The sequence below is a fragment of the Dromiciops gliroides genome, chromosome 4, assembly GCF_019393635.1.
Source record: "Dromiciops gliroides isolate mDroGli1 chromosome 4, mDroGli1.pri, whole genome shotgun sequence".
Taxonomy (NCBI): domain Eukaryota; kingdom Metazoa; phylum Chordata; class Mammalia; order Microbiotheria; family Microbiotheriidae; genus Dromiciops; species Dromiciops gliroides.
The window spans coordinates 262,473,900-262,496,809 of NC_057864.1; the positions used below are offsets into that span (position 1 = coordinate 262,473,900).

At 38.8% G+C, this 22,910-nt stretch overlaps 1 protein-coding gene across 4 annotated transcripts in view; it reads right to left on the bottom strand.

Moving 5' to 3' along the window:
* Positions 1 to 22,910, bottom strand: part of RCAN2 (regulator of calcineurin 2) — a 373,669-nt gene that overhangs the window by 28,018 nt on the left and 322,741 nt on the right. For 2 of the 4 annotated variants that reach the window (XM_044001791.1, XM_044001792.1), the window contains 2 exons: positions 6,517 to 6,690; positions 4,342 to 4,513 (listed from right to left, as the gene is read on the bottom strand). In XM_044001791.1, the coding sequence (XP_043857726.1) occupies positions 4,342 to 4,513; positions 6,517 to 6,690 (346 nt within the window). The remainder of the gene's footprint in view (positions 1 to 4,341; positions 4,514 to 6,516; positions 6,691 to 22,910) is intronic. The other 2 variants (XM_044001790.1, XM_044001793.1) reach the window with 1 other exon arrangement.

A 22,910-nucleotide genomic window follows, 5' to 3' on the forward strand; every position in this document is an offset into this window, starting at 1 on the left:
AACAAATATCTAATCCCTGGGCAACATAATGGCTCTCAGTCTCTCCATCTTTTTTATTTGTTGTTATTATTACTATTATTATTATCATTACTATTATTGCCTAGTCTTCTGTTTTCTTGTGGTGAGGCAATGTGGGTTAAGTGACTTGCTCAGGGTTACACAGCCAGTAAGCGTCAAGTGTCTGAGGCCAGATTTGAACTAAGGTCCTCCTGAATCCAGGGCCAGTGCTTTATCCACTGAGTCACCTAGCTGCCCCGTTCATTTGTTATTTATAGGGTTTTAGATTTGTAGCTGGAAGTAACCTTAGATGACCTCATCTGGCCCTCTCATTTTATAGAAAAGAAAACTGAGACCTAGAGAATTATAATAGTCATCATGATGATGATGATAGCTTTATAAGTGTCTTTACAAGACTCCTTACAATACTGAGTCATTTAATCCTCACAATAACCCTGACAGGTAGGTACTATTACTGGTCCCATTTTATAGACAAGAACCTGAAGCAGAGCTTAAGTGACTTTCTCCAGAGTCACATGGTATCTGAGCCTAGATTTAAACTCAAGTCTTAACTTTGGGCCCAGCACTTTAGTGACCTGGCCCAGCTCATACAGGAAGTAAGGCAGTGAATCCTGGATTTGAATACAGGTCCTCTGATCCAAATTGATTGCACTTTCTACAATAGATTGAAAATTCTCTCTGCTGAATGTCAATTTAGATAAATTCTGGTGATGATGGTGGTGGTGGTGATGATGATAATGACAACGACTATAGTTATTATTATCTGAATGGAATGGGAAGTGAGGGATATGGATGAAGTTAGCCCTGAGCTTGATAGCTTTGATCAAGAACAAATAGCCCAATAATGGATTGCTTCATTAACTTGAAGAATGCTTCCAGGTCATCATACTTTTTTAAAACTCTGGGTCTAAACTTGCCAGGCTTTGCTTTTCATATGTAGAACTGTTTGTAGTCCTTGGGTCCTTTCCCATACATCCATACTCCTCACTCTCAGACCTTGTTTCCTTTCACTAAGTGGTACTATCTTTTTTTTTCAGGGCAATGAGAGTTAAATTACTTGCCCAGGGTCACGCAGCTAGTAAATATCAAGTGTCTGAGGCTGGATTTGAACTCAGGTCCTCCTGAATCCAGGGCCAGTGCTTTATCCACTGCACCACCTAGCTGCCCTGATACCATCTTTTAGACATAAAAACAAACAATTCCTCTCCCAATCCAAACAAGAGAGGCTTCTAGAGCACTTACTTCTAAATATTTTTGATCTGGCTCTCTTAGAGGTGTTTCTTTTTCTTGGTGAGTATGTTGGGAGGGAGGTGGTAGGGTTTAGTAAGCCATTGAGTCTCATTTTTTCATTGTACAGCTGAGAAAAATGGAGGCTTATGGAGGCAAGTGACTGGCCTAGCATCTCACAGTTTATATGTGAGGCAGGATTCAAACTCAGATCTTCCTGACACCAACTCTAGCATCCTATCCATTATACTGCTTACCTCACTCCAAGGGTCCCTTTTAGGGGAAGTTCTCGCCAACAACCTTCATCACTTCTCCTATCACTAGCTTTTTGTGAATACATTTTTCACCAAATGAGGGTTTTTTCCACTTTTTTTTTGAATTATAAAATGCATCAAATGTACCAGATCCTTGGCTCTAAATGTAACAGACTGGAGGCAAGCTAAGTTGCTTCTGTGAAAAAAAACCTTGATTTATCCCACTTCTGCTTAGCTCCTTTGCAAATGCTTGTTGGCTGACTGTTCCATCTCCCAAACTCTATAATTCTCTGAAATGGACTTCTTTATTGGAAAGAGCTTTTCACTGAAGCTTGGGAAACCTACATTCAGGTCCTGGCCTTGCCATGGACTCTTTGGATATGACCTTGACTAATTACCTCTCTCTGGGCCTCATCTGCAAAAACATGGAGGTTAGATGAGATGATCTCTGAGCTTGGCGGTACAGGAGAAATGAATGATGAATTTGTAGTCAGAAAATCTGGATTCACTTCCTGACTATCTGTGTGATGTTGGCCAAGTCACTTTAGAAAACTCTGCAGGCTCCTGTGTCCTTTTCCATAAAATTAGGTGGCTAGAGAAGATTCCTCTAAGTTTTTCTTTTTCTAGCTTTGAGTGCCTTGATCATGGGAGTTAACATCTTTCTATGGCACAGATTGATTCCATTAATCCACATGTTTGTAGCAAACTATGCAAAGTATTGGTTCCAATTGCTTTCTATTCAGGAGTGACACTGGTAGAAACAAAGTGGGACCCACAGCTCCAACTGATTAATGTGGGCAGTGCCAACTTTCTTGCTTGCACAATGACTGAATAATAACCATGAGAAAATCATTTCCACTGGCATTAAATTATCCACGCTCCACTCATTTTCCATGATACACAGCCTTTCAAATATAGACTTCCCTCTTTTAAAAAAAAAGTATGCTGTGACTCTTTGAATGGATATTGTATAACTCAAAGATTTCTGTATATTCAGCTACCTTGTAGCACAAGCTGTCAGAATATAAATACATACAGAAATACTGCACTCCCAATCACATGCCATCTCTCAATTGAGCATTTCAGACACTGAACATTCCTCTCAGAAGAGGCTCTTTATGGCATGGTACTGGGGAAAGAGACCTAACTTTGGAATCAGAGGATATGGGTTACAATTTCATCTTTGGTTATTACCTGCATGACTTTGGGTCTCACTTAAACTTCCTGAGCCTCAGTTTTCTGATCTATAAAATAAATAGGCTTGGACTAGATGGCTCTAATGTCCCCTTCAAGCCCTATATCTATGATTCTAGGTTAAGTTCCATTTCCAAGACTTAAGTGGGCATGAAATGATTTAATAATAGTTAGCATTTACAGAGCACCTACTGTGTGCCAGGCACTATGCTAAGTACTTTACAAATATTTTCTCATTTTATTCTCACATCAGCCTTGAGAGATTTTATTTTATTTTATTTAGTCATTTATTTACTCACTCATTTATTCACTTATTCATTTATCTATCATCTATCTATTTATTCATTTATCCATTCATCCATTTATTTGTTTATCATATATTTATTTATTTTGGTAAGGCATTTGGGGTTAAGTGACTTGCCCAGGGTCACACAGCTAGTAAGTGCCAAGTGTCTGAGGCTGGATTTGAACTCAGGTCCTCCTGACTCCAGGGCAGATGCTCTAACCACTGAGCTGCCTAGCTGCCCCAAGAGATATTTTATCATCCCTCTTTTACGGTTGAGGAAACTGAGACAAGCAGAGGTAAGGGACTTGCCCAACATCACACAGCTAGTAAATGTCTCAAGTGGGGTTTAAGCTTTGGTCTTCCTGTCTCCAGGCCCAGTCCCATGTAACTAGTATCTACAATACCATATTTTCTCAAGGTCACAAAATGAATAAGAAGCCAATTCAAAATTAGAGGAGTCTTGCAAGTTATCTCCATCTCCCACTCTGGCCAGGCTACATATTCCCTCAAATACTATCATCTGTTGTTCACTTCCAAGGTTTCCTTAATCAGCCACAGGCATGAATAGACTGTGGGTCACATGTGATAGCCTATCCTGGGAAAGTATTCCTACAGGTCTCCCCTTTCCCCTCAGGGCCCCATACACTGTGTGCATGACCTTGCATAGGATTGTTGTCTTCAAGCTGAAAGGGACCTTGGAAGTTTAAACTCCTCCATTTTCCAGATGAGGAAGATGAGGACCAGAGAGATTGAATGATCTGTCCAAGGTCTCTCAGGTACAAAGTAGCAGATTTGGGATTTGAACCCAGATCTTGACTCCAAATTCCAACTGCTTTCCAGTGGGACACAGCCCACTCCCTCAGCCAAGCTTCCTTCCTTCATACTCACAGGGATTTAGCTTTATTATAAGCTACTGAGAGCCCTTGATGCTATTTTTAATTTCATCTGCTTAAGAAAGTTTCCTTCAGGTCCAAACCAAAATCCCATAAAGAGGAGACAGTTCTCTCAGGTCTTTGGAAATCTGCATGGAATCTGCAATGTGCAGGAATTGCAATAAATCTAGGGCAGAGTGTCCTGGATTGCTCCTTCAAGAGATACACATCCTAAGTGGCTCTGATGCCTTAATTCTGACTCAGCAATTTCAGCAATGCATCATCCCCATCTCCTCTTTCACTCTGCTCAATTACATCCATGAGAGATGTAGGTGGGACTGCAAAACCTGGGTTTTGAAGGTTGTTCATCTTGGTTAACTCTCCAGGCAACAAAAGAGGGAGACAGAGACAGAGACAGAGTGATAGACAGAGATAGAGAAAGAGAAAGAGAGACAGAGACAGAGATTTCAAAGAAGGTCTTGGAGCTTACCGGGTCCAAGCTTTGCAACAGCATAGAGAAGGTCATAGTTGATGACTGGCGTAGCATCGCTGATAGGTTGCCAGCCCACAGGAGGTGATGCTGGAGGCGAGATGAGAAACTGTTTTGATGGCTGGGGGGGTGCCAAGTGAAGCTTGTCTCCATCTGTCTCGGGGGTCTGAACCTTTCAAACAGACCAGGGACAAAGGCTCAGCATTCATATTAGGTTGAGACATGTTCCATAAATTAGAATGAAAATGTGGTCTCATACTTTTAGACTAGGAAGACTTAGTCAGTGATTGAAGTCTAATACTAATTCTGGTCAATGTCCCAAATATGACACTTCATGAAAGGCTAAAATTCCTTCCAGGTCAGAACTGAGTGACATTGGTAGACAGCTAGGTGGTGAAATGTATAGTAGTCTTGGACCTAGAGTAAGGAAATTGTTGTTTAGTCATTCAGTCATGTCTGATTCTTTGTGACTATGTGTACCATTGCACATCAGTGCTGTCCATGGGATTTATTTTTTGGCAAAAATACTGAAGTGGTTTGCCATTTCCTTTTCTGGTGGAGTAAGGCTAATAGAGGTTAAGAGACTTACCCAGAGTCACACAGCTAATAAGTGTCTGAGGCCCAGTTGGAATTCAGGCAGATGAGTCTTCCTGACTCCAAGCCTAGAACTTTATCCACTGAACCCTCTATCTGCCTTGAATTCAAATACAGCCTCAGATAATTATTAGCTGTGTGATCCTGGGCAAGTCACTTAACCTCTCCTTGCCTCAGTTTTCCCCATCTGTAAAATGAGGATAATAAATGGCACCTACCTCCTGGTGTTATAAGGATAAAATAAGATAACATGCATAAAGTATCTTTCAAACCTTAAAGTGTTATATAAAATTTTTTTAGTTTTATTAATATTATTGTTATTATTTATGGGATATCACACAGCCCTGGTACCTGTCCTTGATTATTATTCATGGGGCATCACACATTCCTGCTTTGGGGTATACATATACTTTGGGAACAATGCTATTCATATACCAGTTTAACTTTTTTCCTGCCTCCTTTAAGAATATAAATCTTTGAGAATAAGTTTGGTAGTTGTATTCTCAGTGCCTATCATGGTGCTTTGCATGTAGTTGGTGCTTACTGAATATTTGCCAAATGGATTTAACTTAACTTGTGCTTTTCATCAACACTCAAATTTTCTCTTTAGGGGACACCAAGAATCATATATCAAAGGAGCTGTGTGTCCCTAACCTGCATCCACTTTTGACGCTGGGCTGTGGAACCATGAACAAATCACTTCACCTCTTGACTTCAGTTTCTTCTCTAAAATGAGGTGTGTGTCTGTGTGTGTGTGTGTGTGTGTGTCTGTGTGTGTGTGTGTGAGGGGGAGGGAATGACTACGTGATTTCTGAGAGTCCATCTAATTATTTTTTTTTTTTGCCATGCAATAAGGATTAAGTGACTTGCCCAAGGTCATACAACTAGTGAGTGTCAAGTGTCTGAGGCTGGATTTGAAATCAGGTCCTCCTGAATTCAGGGCCTGAGCTTTATCCACTGTGCCACCTAGCTGTCCCCAGGTCCATCTAATTCTAACTCTATGATCCTCTGATTATCATAAAATATGGGCAGATATTTTAGTTTGGGCCATTCCCAAGACCTAATTAGTAGCAGTAATTCAAACACATTTACTATGGAAGATGAGGGAGGGACAGCTAAGTCTGACCTATTTCTCAAGGAACAAATTACAGATTGAAAACTGTCTCATTTCCGTCCAGAATCTTTCCTGATGTTCCTGGGTTGGGTTTCCTAACTTGTTTTTTTAACACTGCTTTTCAATATCATTGATTTCCTCTAAATTTTTCAGTCTTTTTTTTTTCAATTGTGTCCAACTATTCGTGACTCCTCTTGGAGTTTTCTTGGGAAAGATATTGGAGTGGTTTGCCATTTTCTTCTCCAGTTCATTTTACAGAAGGGGAAACTGAGGCAAAGAGGGTTAAATGACTTGCCCAGGGTCACACATCTAGGATGTGTCTGAGGCCAGATCTGAATTTAGCTTCTGATTCTAGGACTGCCATTCTATCCATTGCACCACCTCACTACCCTTATGTATTATGTACTAAATGGTAATTAACTTAGGGAAAAAGTGGTCACAGTACATGAAAAAAATGATACTCTTACCTGTGCAAAGTAGAGTTTTAACTTCTTTCCTCTGAATTGTGTTTCATGGAGCTCTATCCTGGCCCGAGCTGCAGATTTGGGATTGCTAAAATTTATTCGTACACGTCTGAAACTCTTGAACAGCTGAAATGTCACACAGTCATCATAAGTGCGGAACAGCCCTTCGAATTTCTCCTTGACAAAAAAAGAAAACAAAGCACACACATATGCACACATACAAGAAAATCCATTGGTCATATAACATGCATGTTGTCATAGATGACATAAATGATTAAATCCTTGATTAAAGCAAAAGAAAATAAAAATGTTATTTAATAAATTATTTTTGATGGTTATTAGTCAGTTGTGAATCTTGCTTAGAGACTTAACATTTTTTAAAGAAACCCTAAATCATAAGAATTCAAGCTAATGAAATACTGACAATATTCTTAATGTTATTTCCTATGTCCATTCACCTTTATTCTTTTCATCTTTATTGTGAGTCATAAAACCAACATGTTCTACTATGCTGTATGTTCTTATCCTAGAGAAGGCTATTAAGCAAGCAAATGACTTTGTAAAAATGTTTCTGACTTTTGATTTTTCTTTTCTTTTTTCTTTCTTTTTTTTTTTGGTGGGGGAATGAAGGTTAAATGACTTGCCCAGGGTCACACAGCTAGTAAGTGTCAAGTGTTTGAGGTCGCATTTGAACTCAGGTCCTCCTGAATCCAGGGCCAATGCTTTATCCACTGTGCCACCTAGCTGCCCCTGACTCTTGTTTTTTCTAAAGAAAGGCATTTCCTTTTTGGATGTTAGAGCAGGTAGAGATGGAGGAATATGGGGGTTGGGAGAAAAAGATCCCTAGAATTTCAAATCCATAAGAGATCTTAACCTAGATTTATAGCTAGAAGGAATCTGAAAGATTATTTAGTTTTCTCATTTTACAGTTGAGGAAACTGAGTCCTAAAAAGGTGTAATGATTTGATCATCTAGTGTAGGAGTGGACAAATTATACAGCCTGAGGACCAAACCCTGCCTGCCACCTGTGTTCCCAGGACAGTGAGCTAAGAATGTTTTTTTTAATGTAATGTAAACCATAGTTTGCTGATTCCTGATAGTGTAAGTCCCTCATCTAACAAAGGGCCAAAGAGCTGAATTGATGGACCCACTATTACATAGCTACTTCATGGCATAGATTGGGACTAGAATACAAGTTTCTCAAGTCTCACTTTAGGGTTCTTTCTACCACACCAAAAACTTAACTATCTGAAGGAGGGACAAAAAGAAAAAATGCTTACACAAAAAGGAAGTAATGAACTGTGAGAAAAAAAAAACCTGGAGTGTTTAGGTGAACACAAGCATAAGACATTGCTGCCACATGAGAGTGCAATGGAATATTGTTATGCAATAAGAAATGACAAAAATGAGAAATTTAGAGAAGTGGGGTAAGGTTTGTATGCACCAAAAAACAACAACAACAATAACCAATATGTAAGAAGACAATAATATAAAAGATCCCTGAAAGGAAATTGATTTTGGGTAACTGAAAAACTCAGAAAACAAATAATGTAATGTACCTCCAACTTCTAGTAACTGATTTGGGGGACCATGGGAGTTCAGTGTTGCATGTGCTAGACAGTTTTGTAATTGACACACTTACTTGACTGATTGTTTTTGCTTAAATGTTTTTTTTCTTTTTCACAAGGGAAACTTCATTTTGGGGGTGGGAAATCTAGAAATGATCATAATGTAGAAATGAGAGGGATCAATTCAACTTATTTTTTGATAACCATATTATGAGCTATGAATTCAATGTACTTCTTAAAATAATTAATGGCACACTGGATTGCATTAATAGAAATCAAGTTCTTGGATTACAATAAATAATAATTCTATTGGGCTCTTTGCTGCTTATGTCCCTTCTGGAATATTGTGTTCAACTTTGAGAATCAAGTTTTTATGATTATGTTTAATGTAATCATTTGTTGTTGAATTGTTTTAGTCATGTTCAACTTTGTGACCCCATTTGAGGTTATCTTGGAAAAGGTACTAGAGTGGTTTTGCCACTTCTCTCTCCAGATCATTTTACAGATGAGGAAATTGAGGCAAACAGTATTAAGTGACTTGCCTAGGGTCACACAGCTAGGAAGTGTCTGAGGCCAGATTTGAACTCACAAAGATCAGTCTTCCTGATTCCAAGCCCAGTGTCCACTGCATCACCTAGCTGCCCTTAATCTCATCATTACCCATTAAAAACCTAAAATGTCTATGAGGAAAGAGACAAGTATGATTAGCAGTAAAGAAACCACCAGATACAAGGAATTGAAAACTGGAAAAAATAAAATGAAGGAGAGAAATTAGAGGTGTATTCTAATATCTGAAGGACCACAAGATAGGAAAGGAATGGATCTGTTGTTCTGTGTTGCTTTAGTGCCTAGAATTCAGATGAATGAAGAGCAGTTATGAAGAGGCAAAATCTGGCTCAACATAAGAGAAGCCTTTCTATCTAGTGATGGAATGGCTGCCTTTTAAAAGACTGAGTCCCATTCTTAAAGACTGGAAGTTTTCCAGGAGAGGCTATATCATCACTATCTGTCAAAGACATCAAGGAGGAAGAGAAGGCTAGACTAAATGTTCTGAAGTTCCACCCAACACTGTGATTCCATGAGAAATAGAAAGAAATAATCAGCATCTCTAGCTCCCCTGACTTCATCTTGTGACTCTGGCTCAGAAACTATCTTCTATCACAGTGACACCAAGCAAACTATTCTCAAAGACATCTTTTACCAGGTATTAATTAGGCCTGCCTTGGAGCAAAACTGTAATGTAGACAAAATAAAAAAACCCCCCAAGAATCATTGTCGTTTCTATATGACACTAACAAAAAACAGGTTAAAATTATAGGGAAAAATCCATTGAAAAGAACTACAAACATTTTTACAAGTTTTTAAACAAATAAATTCAAAGGAGCCAAAAGTAAAAAAGCAACTATTTGCTGGGTTGAAAGAACCACTAAACATCTCTGCTAAAAGATTTATATCCAAATTATATAGGAAATTGGTACATATGTGGTCAAACGAATGCAAATGAAATGTTTTTTTAATGAAATGTTTTTAAAAGAACTAATGGTAGGGGGCAACTAGGTGGCACAGTGGATAAAGGACCGTCCCTGAATTCAGGAGGACCCGAGTTCAAATCGGGCCTTAGGCACTTGACACTTACTAACTGTGTGACCCTGGGTTAGTCACTTAACCCTCATTGCCCTCCCCCCAAAAGAACTAATGGCAGTCATTTCTAGGGTGGTTAGTGGGAGAAGAAAAGAAAAGTAAAATTAATTTGCATGATAACTTTATTATATATTTATGTTAGATACATAAAAGGAATAACAAGTTGTACACAATAGATTTGCAGTTTCGCGTACGAGCATCTTTTTATTATACTGTTATGGAAATGCTTATTTTACTCCATAAATTAAAAATAAAATAAAAAGAAATGGAAAAAAAAGAACTGTGAGCCATCAACAACCATATGAAAAACAATTCTCCAAATCAGCAATAAGAAGAGAGATACAAATTAAAACAATTGCAAAGTTTTATTTCACATCATCAAATCGGATTTAACATGGAAGGAGCCATGCAAAAATGGCTGTGCCAACCAATGTTGGTAAAGTTGTAAAATGGTCCAGCTATTCTCGAAAAAAGAATAAGTAATTAAGCAATAAAAGTCACCAAATTGTTCATGCACTAAACTGTTCATACCCTTTGATTTAGCAGTTTCACCATTAGGCACATACCAGGGGAAGGTTCAACAAAAAACCCTCTCTTGGTTAAATGTTTTGAGAAGGATGTTCGTGATTGGTTTCTCCACTTTTCGTCTTCTGAATTTTGCAGTCTGACTTCTGACATCAACATTCAACTAAAACGACCCTCTCTAAGATTACCAGTCATCTTTTGAGGGCCAAATCTAATGGCCCTTTTTCTCAAACCTTAGCCTTCTGGACCGCTTTGCAGCTACTGACACTGTTGAACTTCTCTTTGATACTGTCTTCTTTCCAGGTTTTCTCAACACTGCTGTCACCTAGATCTCCTTCAACCTGTCTGAGTGTTCCTTCTCATTTCCTTTGCTTGATCTTTTTCCAGGTCATATCCACTGACCATGGGTGCTCCCCCAGGCTTTGTCTTAGACCCTGTTTCTCTCTCTATTATTTTTCTTGATGATCTCATCAGATCCCATGCGTTCAATTATCATTGCTATATAGATGATTTTTAACTCTGTTTAATCCTAACCTCTTTCCTGAGCTTCAGGATTCCATTTTCAACTGCTGATTGGACATTGAAATGGATGTCCTATCGACATCTTAAATTCAATATGTATAAAACAAAACTCATTCTCTTTTCCTCAAAACCCTCCTACTTTCACAATGACTCTATTACTGCCAAGTGAACCAGAATCTTTCCAGTCACTCTGACTCAAAATCTAGGTTTCATCCTTGATTCTTCATTCTCTCCTCCCATATACTCCATCAGTTTCCAAGTCCTGTCAGCTAGGTGGGAGAGTTGGACATGACTGATGGACTGAACAACCACATCTCTCCTTTATGTATCCTTCTTTATTGCTTCCAGGGTGAAATATAAAACCTTCTCTTTGACTTTTAAAGACCTTCATAACCTGTTCTTGTCCTAGGAATATAATACAAACCATGAAGATTGTTGTATGCTAGCCCTTAGGATACTTTCTCTCTTTTCTTAAGGAGTTCAGCACCTAGCTGACACTTTTTTCTCCTCTCTAACTCCTGCCTTTAGAGTAAAAGACTTTGATGCTCAAACAGAAACTCCCAATTTCACAGCTTCCTTAGGTTCCATTACCTACTCTTTCACTCCGCCTCAGCTACACATAGGGATGGTAGACTGGATCTCACCATTCCCCTTCACCCTCACTGAGACCTCCAATCCCTCCAACCCTTCAGTGTTTTCCCAGGTAATTAACCCTATTCCAACTTCACTTTCCTTCCTTTCCAATCCTAATCCTATAGTTAGTCACTTCAACTACATTTCTTCCTGTTCTTGAATCTCGCACTCTTTTGTCCTGTATCCATTCATCTTTTCCTAATTGGTCTCCTTGTCCTCATTCCCTTGCCACTCTAGCTCTGCCTACATTCTTCTGCCAAAGTAATTTTCCTTAACTGTAAGTATGATTGTGTCATGCATATTCCAATAGTTTATTATTATCTTGAGGAGAAAACATCATCCCCTGTGTTCAGCTTTTAAAGCTCTTTACATCCTGGCCTTAACATCATCTAACCTTTTTCATTGGACATTACTACTTTTCTCACACTTTGCAATCGGGCCAAACTGGTTTCCTCTCATTTTTCACATATGATGCTCCATTTCTATGTCTTTGCCCTGGCTGTCTCCCCACCCCTCAGTGCCTGGAATTAATTTCTTTCTTACCTTCACCTCACAGACTCTCTCTCTTCCTTCGTGCAGTGTGAGGATCAAACTTTCAAAGCTTTTTGAAACCAAGGGGTTGATGTTAAGCAAAATGGATAGAAGTGATAAGCTGAAGTTGGCATGGAATGAGATACCTCCAGGGGGCTTGAAAGAAATCTATGCTATCATGTATGACTTGTGAGACCTTAGGGAATTCATTTACCCTCTCTGTGACTCAGTTTCTTCCATCTGTTACAGTAGATGTTGGTGCTTTCACCCTAAACTACTTTGTATTTAACTTTTGTTGTTGTTGTCATTCAATCATTTCAGTCATGTCTGATTCTCCATGATTCCATCTGGTTTTCTTGGCAAAGATACAGGAGTGATTTGCCATTTCCTTCTCCAGCTTATTTTACAGGTGAGGAAATTGAGACAAAAAGGGTAAAGTGACTTGCCCTGGGTTACATAGCTAGTGAATCTCTGAAGTCACATTTAAACTTGGATTTTCTTGACTCCAGGCCCAGTGCTCTCTCCACTGAACAACCTAGACACCCCTTGTTTATATAACTACTTGGGGTTTATTTTCTTAATTTTTATTCTATATATACTTAGATGTTTATTTGTTGACTCCCCCAATCAAATATAAAGTTCTTGCAAAGTTCTTCAGTAACTTCAAATCTGGCCTCAGACACTTGATACTTACTAGCTGTGTGACCTTGGGCAAGTCACTTAACCCTCATTGCCCCGCACAAACAACAACAGCAACAACAAAAACAAACAAAAAAAAGTTCTTCGGTAATTGTCTACCTTCTAACACAGTGATACCAGGGAAACTGCCCTCAAGACATTTTTTGTTCTTACATCCTGAGTGCTCAGCAAAGTGCTTAACACATAGTAGGTACTAAATAAAAGTTTGTGAACTGAAGTCCTTTAACACCAAAGCCCACAGGCTTTCTACTGCATCTTATTGCCTCTCAATGGAACTTAAACAACAACCACTATCAACTATGATACAAGTGGTGTGGGTCCTTAACCTTTTTTCTCCCTCGTCATATCTGAGTGTTGTATGCCACCTTTCAGGGTTAATACACTGCCTAGTCACTATTGTCCCATTACAGAATCCTAGAATCTTAGAGTTCAGAAGAATTCCAGAGATCACCTAGTGTACCCTTTATCTGAATAAGGATTCTTTTATATAGCACCCTTAACAAGTGACCTGGATTGGGGGTCCACATGTACTCAATCATTTATTGGCTGTCTTTTAGACCAAATGGTTCATTGTGCCCTTCCAAGTCCAGAGGACACAAAAAGCTTTGATCTCCTAATTTCTTTCAATAAAAACCACTTCGATTCAACAAATATCTGTTAAATGCTCACTTTGTGCTGGTGCTTAAGGAGACATAAAGATGAAAAATGCCCCTGTCTTTAGGGAGTTTATGATCCAAGAGGGGAAAAGACTTTGAAAAATATCTTTTGATCAATTAGAATATGATCAAGTAAGCACATAGGAGTTTCCAAGTGGAATAGCATAAAATGTTTGAGAAAGAAGAATCACCTTTAGCAAGACTGGGGAAGGCTTCATGGTAAGAGGTGGCTGCCCAATTAGGCTTTGAAGAAAGAATTTTGACAGACAGAGAAATGGGTGAGTTCCTTTTATGTCTAGTGGGCAATGTGCAATAATGCATAGGGGGTGAGAGAGAACAGAATGTGATTGAGGAATAGTTCAGTAACTATGAACTATTCCAGTTTGTCTGTACAGCAGAGTGAAGGTGAATACAGAGAAACCAGGTAGGCTGATGTCAGAGTGTATCAGAAATGTAAATACATGTAAAGAAGCTGGCATTTTATTCAGTAGGCAGCGGGGAGATAAAGAAGGTTTTTAATGAAAGGAGTAACTGTTTCTAGGCTGCTCAGTCATCTGATTAGGCTTCAAAGATATTGTTCCTGCTCTGCTATCTGAACATTAACTTCCTTCTCTTCCTTCCTTCCTTCCTTCCTTCCTTCCTTCCTTCCTTCCTTCCTTCCTTCCTTCCTTCCCTCCCTCCCTCCCTCCCTCCCTCCCTCCCTCCCTCCTTTCTTCCTTCCTTCCTTCCTTCCTTCCTTCCTTTCTTTCTTTCTTTCTTTCTTTCTTTCTTTCTTTCTTTCTTTCTTTCTTTCTTTCTTTCTTTCTTTCTTTCTTTCTTTCTTTCTTTCTTTCTTTCTTTCTTTCTTTCTTTTTCTAAGTTTTCCCTCCCCAGGGCAATGAGGGTTAAGTGACTTGCCCAAGGTCACACAGCTAGTATGTGTCAAGTGTCTGAGACAGGATTTGAACTCAAGTCCTCCTGAATTCAGGGCTGGTGTTTTATCCACTACACCACCTAGCTGCCCCCCCTTCATTTTCTTTGTTAGGAGAATTTGTTGAGAGAAAGGGTGAAATAATCTGACTCCATGTTTCTGGTTAACAAGTCTGCGACTTCCCAGACAAGCTTCTCAGGTTACCATGGCCATAGATGCTTTATTTCTCTTGGCCAACTAAATGATCTGTAGTTGCAACTGAACCTGAAGTTGGGAAGACTTGAGTTGAATTCCTGCCTCAAATACTTACTAGCTGGGTGACCTTAAGCAAGTCACTTCATTTCTCTCTTCCTTAGTTTCTTCATCTATAAAATGGGACTAATAATAGCATCTACCCACGGTAGTTGTGAGGATCAAATTAGAAGATATTTGCAAAATCTTTTACAAATCTTAAAGGGCTATATAAATACTAGTTGTTGTTATTAAATAATAATAATAATAATATGGATAATGTTTTGTTACATGTCAAAGTATACATTATATTAAATATTCTATATCTAATTAACACATCAAATATAATTTATATTCTATATTAACTATATCATGTAAAATTGTATTCATATTTAACAATTATATAATCATAATGTTATAGAAATTGTTAGATATCAATGTTATATAATATATAATTGTATATAAATATATATTATGTAATACATAATAATAAGTAATTATGGTATAATAATTAAGAAAAATCATTATTATTGTATCCCCAGTATTTAGGATGGAGACTGGTATGTATTGAGATGCTTTCTCATTCATTTCGTCTTTGGCTACAACAACCCAGGAGTTCAAGCTTTGCTTTCACAAAATACAGGCTGGAATTTAGTGAACCAGTAGCCCCTTCAGACGCCATAGTGTCTATTCCAACCAAATCATCTCTGTCCATAAGTTCTCCATCTTCTGTGTTCTATAAGTTCTTAGCCATAACCTTGCTGACAGACATCACTATAGCACCATCTGGCCCAGCTTGTGGATCTCATATCCTCGATGCCCCTTCATGCCTTGTGGCCAAGGGAGCCTTGAACTGATCCAGTTCTGGCTTGTGTTGCCATCTGCTGCTGAGCCTCAGGGTCATCTGGTTGACTTCTCTGTGAGATAATGATGACTCCCTTTGAACACAGTTTTCAGATTCCAATCTGTGCCATGGTTATCAACTCTCCACTGCAGGCTTAGTCACCCAGTTTAAAAGAAAATCTAGTCTGATGTCTGCTCAAGGCCTCCCACTCTAGTGTCCCATGAGTAGAAACAATGCCTCATGCTCCCAACCCTTTTCATCTTCTTCTTGTCAAAGTTTGCCTGTCCTGTTTCCTATTATTTATTGATTTATTGATTTGCGAGGCAATGAGGGTTAAGTGACTTGTCCAGGATCACACAGCTAGTAAGCGTCAAGTGTCTGAAGCCAGATTTGAATTCAGGTCCTCCTGAATCCAGGGCCAGTGTTTTATCTACTGTGCCACCTAGCAGCCCCTGTTTCCTATTATTTTAAGGCCATGTTCTTTCTGTGGTGACAGTAGCTGATGATGTGTTAATCCAAAAAGGTAATCAATGATAACATATTAGCTCAGCAAACTGCTATTCAAGGAAAAACCCAGTCAAAGTGTTCACATGTATAAAAGCTGATTAATTTTAGGCACTCTGGTATCAAAGATGTAACTTTATGTTGCCCCCTCAACTCATGCCACGTTGGCAGCTGTCTACTTTGTCTTTATGCCCACAGATAGCCTTGGTGCTAGCCACTCTTGTGAGAATGGCAGAGGGAAAGAAAATTGTATATTTTGACACATCTCAAGTATCTAAGAAGTGTGATCATGCATATACACCAAGGAGGACATTGATGAAAAGGCCCCACATACACCAAAGTATTTATAGTTGCTCTTTTCTTGATAGCAAAAATCTGGAAATCAAGTAAGTGCTCATATAGTAGGGAACAACTAAACAAACTAATGGAATGTTATTGTATTGGGAGAAATGAGAGGTGAATAAAACAAAATTTAAAGCAATATGGCATGAAAGGAGGCCAAGGCATTGCTATTGTAAATGGGAAGGCAATATTGGCCACGACATTGGAAATGGGAAAATATAGTCACAATTCAACTAGAATTTAATGTAATGAAATTATAAAGGACAATCTTGGCCCCCAAAAAGAAATGGGAGAAGACTCCTCCATCCCTACCTCCCTTAGCAAACATTGCCATGGGACATTGCATAAAATGTCATGGGTTTTCTATGTGTGGATCCGTTTTCATCTCTGTTTTGTCCCCCTTTTTTGTGGGGCAATAAAGGTTAAATGACTTGCCCAGGGTCATACAGTTAGTAAGTGTCAAGTGTCTGAAGCTGGATTTGAACTCAGGTCCTCCTGAATCCAGGGCCGGTGCTTTACCCACTGTGCTACCTAGCTGCCCCCTATTTTTTAAAACCAGGAAACTCATGGCATTTATGACAGAAGTTTAAGTGCTGCTTGCCCTGAAAAGCCTTCCTTGATGCCCACAATTATTACTACTCTCTATGTCCTCAAATTTCCTTATATTTGCTTATTGATGTACTTACTGCCAGCCAAGTAGAATATGAGCTCCTTGAGGGTGGGGACTGCTGTTGGTTTTTGTTTTATTTTGTTTTGTATCTCTGGTTTTTTGTTTTATTTTTATTTTGCATCCCCAGTACCTAGAACAGTACTTTGAATGCCATAAAGTCTCTCTGTCTCTGTCTGTCTCTGACTCTCTCTCTGTCTCTGTCTGTCTCTGTCTCTTTCTCTCTGTCTGTCTCTCTCTCTCTCCTGAGTTTCCTATCTCACTTAGGCTAGAAGTGCTTCAGCTACTAATGTGTCTGGTATCAGTGTTGATTGGCACAGAACTTTTGTCCTGATCTTTTCCCAATCTGCTTCATGTTAGCCCTCCTTGGGTAGCCTGATTCACCCCCCTTCCACAGATTGTGAGCTCCCATATCGCTACTGGATTTTGTTTGGCCAGCCAATGATCATAGCCTGCTGCAGGTCAGAACTCCTAAACTCAGGTGATCCTGTCAATTTTAGCTTCCTCTAAGTTGGGATTATAGGCTTGTACCACCGCACCAGGTACCATAAAGACTTAATATCCTACTGAATTGAGCAAACATTCAGTGGAGCACCCACTAAACAAGGTAATAGAGCTTGGGGTGAGAGGGGAGATACAAAGAATTTCATGGCATACTTTCCTGCTTTTCACACTTAAGTTCATTTGATAGATGGGGGCAACAGTCCAGTGGCCCAACCACTCATACAGATCCTTATAATAACACAAGGTAGTCTGTGTCCTGTATCCAATGGCTATTAGAGTAATAAGCAATAATCTTTATAAGAACTCAGAGGTGGAGAGAGAATCTGGAGCTCAAATTAATTTTTTTTAAATTAGAAAGGTAAAAATAAATAAATGATAAATAAATAACTCAGAGGTGGGAGACAAAAATCTTTGTGAGTTAGAAGTATCAGAGAAGGGGCAGCTAGGTGGCACAGTGGATAGAGCACCGGCCTGGAGTCAGGAGTACCTGAGTTCAAATCTGGCCTCAGACACTTAACACTTACTAGCTGTGTGACCCTGGGCAAGTCACTTAACCTCAACTGCCTCACTAAAAAGAAGAAGAAGAAGAAGAAGAAGAAGAAGAAGAAGAAGAAGAAGAAGAAGAAGAAGAAGAAGAAGAAGACTCATAGGATTATGTAGGAGCCAAATTTTAATTGGGGAATGTTAGCTTGGCAGCTCACCACAATATCAGTGCAAGGAAGGAGACCAACAGCCTCCCTTAAAAACAGAACAGGGTTTATTAACAAGAACGAATTTAAAAACACAAGCAAGATCAGTAGAATTAAGGGAAAGGAAAAAAATGGGGAAAAAGGAATGATACAAACTGAATAACACCACCACCCAGGGATCAGCTGAGAACACACAGCTATGTCCTGTTGCTTTCTAGCTTCAAGCTAGAATGGTGAAACTCCTCCCTTCTCCTCCCCAGCAGACCCCAGCCTGACCACACACAGCCCCAAGCTAATTGGCTGGCAGCCCTGACTGACAGTCACATGACTGCCCTCATTGGGCTTCCAGTCATTATAATTTTGCCAGGCCCATGGCAACAGCTACAACTAGTGGGTAGAGCACTGTGCCATTGAGGAGGCGTGGAGCCCGAGCCCCAGGCCAGTGTCTGCTACAGTTTTTTTAAATTCTAGCCAAAATATTGGGTCATAAAACCTCAAATAACAATTAATTCTTTACAGTCAGTACCACAGACTTGGAAGCAGAGAGAAGACCCTAGAGATTATTTGGTCTAACTCCCTTATTTTATAGCAGAAGAGTGAGGGAGGCCCAGAGAAGGTGACTTATTCAAGGTCACACAGCTAGTAAGTAGCATAGTCAGGATTCGAAACAAAGCAAATCCAGTTCACTTTATTCTGTCTCCTTTGAAGCTGGTGACATTGCACAGCTTTTCCTCACTTAAATTCAATTCAGTGCAAGTCATAATATCTGTCATGTTCCTCTTCCAGAAAGAAGGACAAGCAGCAGCAACAGCAACAATACTATCTCCTTTAATTTTTGATGGTTAAATTTAATCAATTATTCTGTTGTACTCCTTAACCTTTATATTGCAAAGTCGATGGTCAAAATTAAAGGCATACCAAGAAGCACCATGATGTCAACACTGTATTAGAATCTTAGCTACTCCTTTTTGTGGTAGCAAAAAATTAGAAACTAAGGGGGTTTCCATCAATTGGAAAATGGTTGAACAAGGTCCGTTATATGAACGTGATGGAATTGTGTGGTGAGAAATGAAGAAGGGGATGATTTCCAAAAAATCTGGTATGATATGTGAACTAACAGAGAAAAGTGAAAGGAGCAGGAAAATTATTTATACAATAATAACAATACTGTAAAGACAAGCAGCTTTGAAAGACTTGGGACTCTGATAAGCACAGTAACCAACCACAACTCTAGGTGGTTCCTGATGCTATTGACTTCCAAAAAAGAGAGCTTTATATTCTTAAAAATTATTAAAGACTCCAAAGAGCCTTTGTTTCTATTTATTATATCCATTGATATAATATCCATTGATATTTACCATATTAGGATAAAACTGAGAAAATTGAGAAGTTATTAATTTATTTAAATAACAATAAGAAATATATTATATATTAATAAAAATAACATTTTAAATGAAAATTCTATTTTCTTAATCAAAAAATTAGTGAGAAGAGTAACAATGTTTTACATATTTCTGCAAATCTCTTTATCTTATGGGGCATAATGGATTGAGTACATGGAGGCATGAATACCTAAGTTCAAATTAGGTCACAGACACTTACTAACTGTGTGATCCTGGGCAGGCCACTTAACCCTGTTCACCTCAGTTTCCTCAAGTGTAAAAAATGAGCTGGGGAAGGAAATGGCAAACCACTCCAATATCTTTGCCAAGAAAATGCCCAGGGGGATCACAACGAATCAGATACAACTGAAATGACCAAACAACAAATTATCATTTTGTTTAATGGAAGACAGCTGAATTCTTTTATCTGCTTTTACATTAATTCTGTTGTGATATCTTGTTTTTGTTGAGGCATATTAAAAATATATTTTAGTACCAGCACTGGATTCAGGAGGATCTGAGTTCAAATTCAGCCTCAGACACTTGACACTTAGTAGTTGTGTAACCCTAGGCAAGTCACTTAACCCTCATTGCCCAGCAAAAAAACAAATAAAAAAAACCCACAAAAAAAACAAACAAAAAAAGCGTATTTAAAAAAAAATCTGTCCTCACAGAAAAGTTGTTGGAAAAGGGAGGCATTTTTACTTTTATTTTATTTTAATAGGTAAAAATCATCAGGATTATTATAAAGAGTTTTGACTCAATGAACTCCTGTAAGGGTCTTAAGGTCCCATAGCAGTTAGATTACACTTTGTGTTTGTGGGGTTTTTTTTTTGTTTTGTTTTGTTTTTGGTGAGGCAATTGGGGTTAAGTGACTTGCCTAGGGTCACACAGCTAGGGTCACACAGCTAGTAATTGTTAAGTGTCTGAGGTCGAATTTGAACTCAGGTCCTCCTGAATCCAGGGCCAGTGCTCTATCCACTGCGCCACCTAGCTGCCCCCGACTACACTTTGAAAACAGCTGCCTGTGAATTATTTTTTCTTAATTCTTTTTAATAATGTGAAGGGAATTAAAGAAGGAAGCTTCTTTCAATGCAGTCACTCTGAGAAGGAAAGATATGGATAGATTTTGCCTTCTGTCCTATTTACCCCAAAGAGAATTTACTATACTATAGCTATGGAGGGTCCAAGTCCACCTCACCTGGGACCATTTTGAAAGAGCAGAATCTAGTGCTTAGCTCAACTACTATACCCTAAAATGTCAAGGAAGCAGCTTGGTCTTAATAGCCCATAAATTCAATACCCACAGGTCTCAGAAGAATACTTTCTATATTCTTTATTTTGCTACAGTCTCTCTTCTCCAGGAGTAGTTTCAAAATTCATTGTACCTGGAAAACATTACAATGAGATGGTACATTCTTCGTCCTCTTTAGTCAAGTCAGAAGCACTCAGTTTGATCCTACCTAGTTTCTATTAAGGAATCCTACTGGGAAGGAAAAGGATTAGAAGGGATGTTAAAACAAAACAAAACAAAACAAAAACAACAAAACAACATTTCAATCAAGCTCCCTCTCTTCCAGACCCCACATCTTACGAATGAGAAAAAGTGAGTCAAGAACACATTAAGTGACTGATGCAAGGTCACAGGTGGTAAATAACGGTCAGGATTCAAACTCCCTTCTCTGGCTTTAAATCCAACACCCTTACCACTGTACCATTTCACACTGGAGGTTTGTTCCAATTAGGTGCTTTCCTAGCGCACTGAAAATGATCCAATTTACAAAAATGGAATTTATTCAGATTTTCTGTTAGTAATTACCATTTTACCTCATGGATTCTTAATCTTTTTGTATCCCATTGGCTGTCTGGTGAAGCCTATGGAATCCTTCATAGAATAATGGAGTTTAAAAGTTAATAATGAAAAGAAATGTTAAATTTTAGGGGTTGGTGAAAATAAATATCTATTTTTCCCATCTGTGTTTACAAATCCCTGAAATCTATCCGTGGTTGGAGCCCATGGATCTCAGGTTACTAATAATGCCAACTTTGGCCTATCACCTGGCAAGTAATAAATGCTTAATCTGTCTGTCTATCATCTATCTTGCCAAGTTGTTGCTATGCTCAAATGTGATAATAAACATCTCTCATCAAAAAAAGAAAGAACTCCTCATACATTTTGTGTTTAGAAGTTTGCAAAATATTTTTCATACATTGGCTCATTAGATCCTCACAGAAATCTTTTGCAGTGGATATTATTATTATTCCTATTTACAGATAAGGAAACTGGAGCCAGAAGGGTTAATGGCTTGACTGGAATGATATACACCACATAAGAAGGAGGTATAGACAGTTATGTGCTACAATAGATGGAACACTGGAGCTTGGAATCAGGAAGACTCATCCTCATGAGTTCAAATCCAGCCTCAGACACTTACTAGCTGTGTGACCTTAGGCAAGTCATTTCACTGTTTGCCTCAGTTTTCCCATCTGTAAAGTGAGCTGGAGAAGGAAATGGCAAACCACTCCAGTATCTTTGACCAGAGAACACAAATGGGGTTATGAAGAGTCAGGCATGAATGAAAAGACCCAATAACAACATAGGGAATGAAAGTATCCATGCATACTAAGCAATTTTATTAGCCCCAGCTTTTTCACACCTACATGAATATGCAATGTTATTCAGTCGTTTCAGTCACATCCAACTCCTCATGACCTTTCCTTAGTAAAGATACTGAAGTGGTTTGCCATTTCCTTCTCCAGCTCATTTTACATATTAGGAAACTGAGGAAAACATGGTTAAGTGACTTGCCCAGGGTCTCACACCTAGTAAGTGTCTCAGGCTGGATTTGAAGTCAAGTAAATGAGTCTTCCTGACTTCAGGCCTGGCACTCTATCCACTCTGTTACCTAGCTGCCTCCTCCCATGATAGCTCTCTTAATACTTGAGGACAGTCAGCAATCTCTACTTCTTGGCCTTCTCTACTTCAAGATAATAAGCTTACTCAACTTCAGGATTGGAGACAAATAATTCATATAAATACTTTTTATAGAACCTGAAGTCTTGAATTTGAGGCATGTAGTCTATACATAAGATGTAGATGATGACACCTTCTGGAAAATGGTGATTTGTAGCCTAGCTTTATTTGACATTATGAATACACAGGGTAAAGGATTGGATTAAGGAAAGAAGCAAGCATTTATTAAGTGCCTACTATGTGACAAGGACTGTGGAGTGAGAGAAGAAATAACAACTTATATAGTGCATACTATTCGCCAGACACTGTGCTAAGTATTTTACAAACACTATCTCATTTGATCCTCAAAACAAGTCTGTGAGGTGGGTTCTATTATTATCACCACTTCACAGTTGAGAAAACAGAGTAAGAAAGGAGTTAAGTGACTTGCCCAGGATTATACAGATAGTGAGTGTCTGAGGCCAGCTAACTTAGGTATTCCTGACTCTAGAGCCAGCACTCTGTCCACTGAGTCACCTAGCTACCTCAAAGGAAGAGAAAGAGCTAAATTCTAGGAGCCCCAAGTACTACACCAA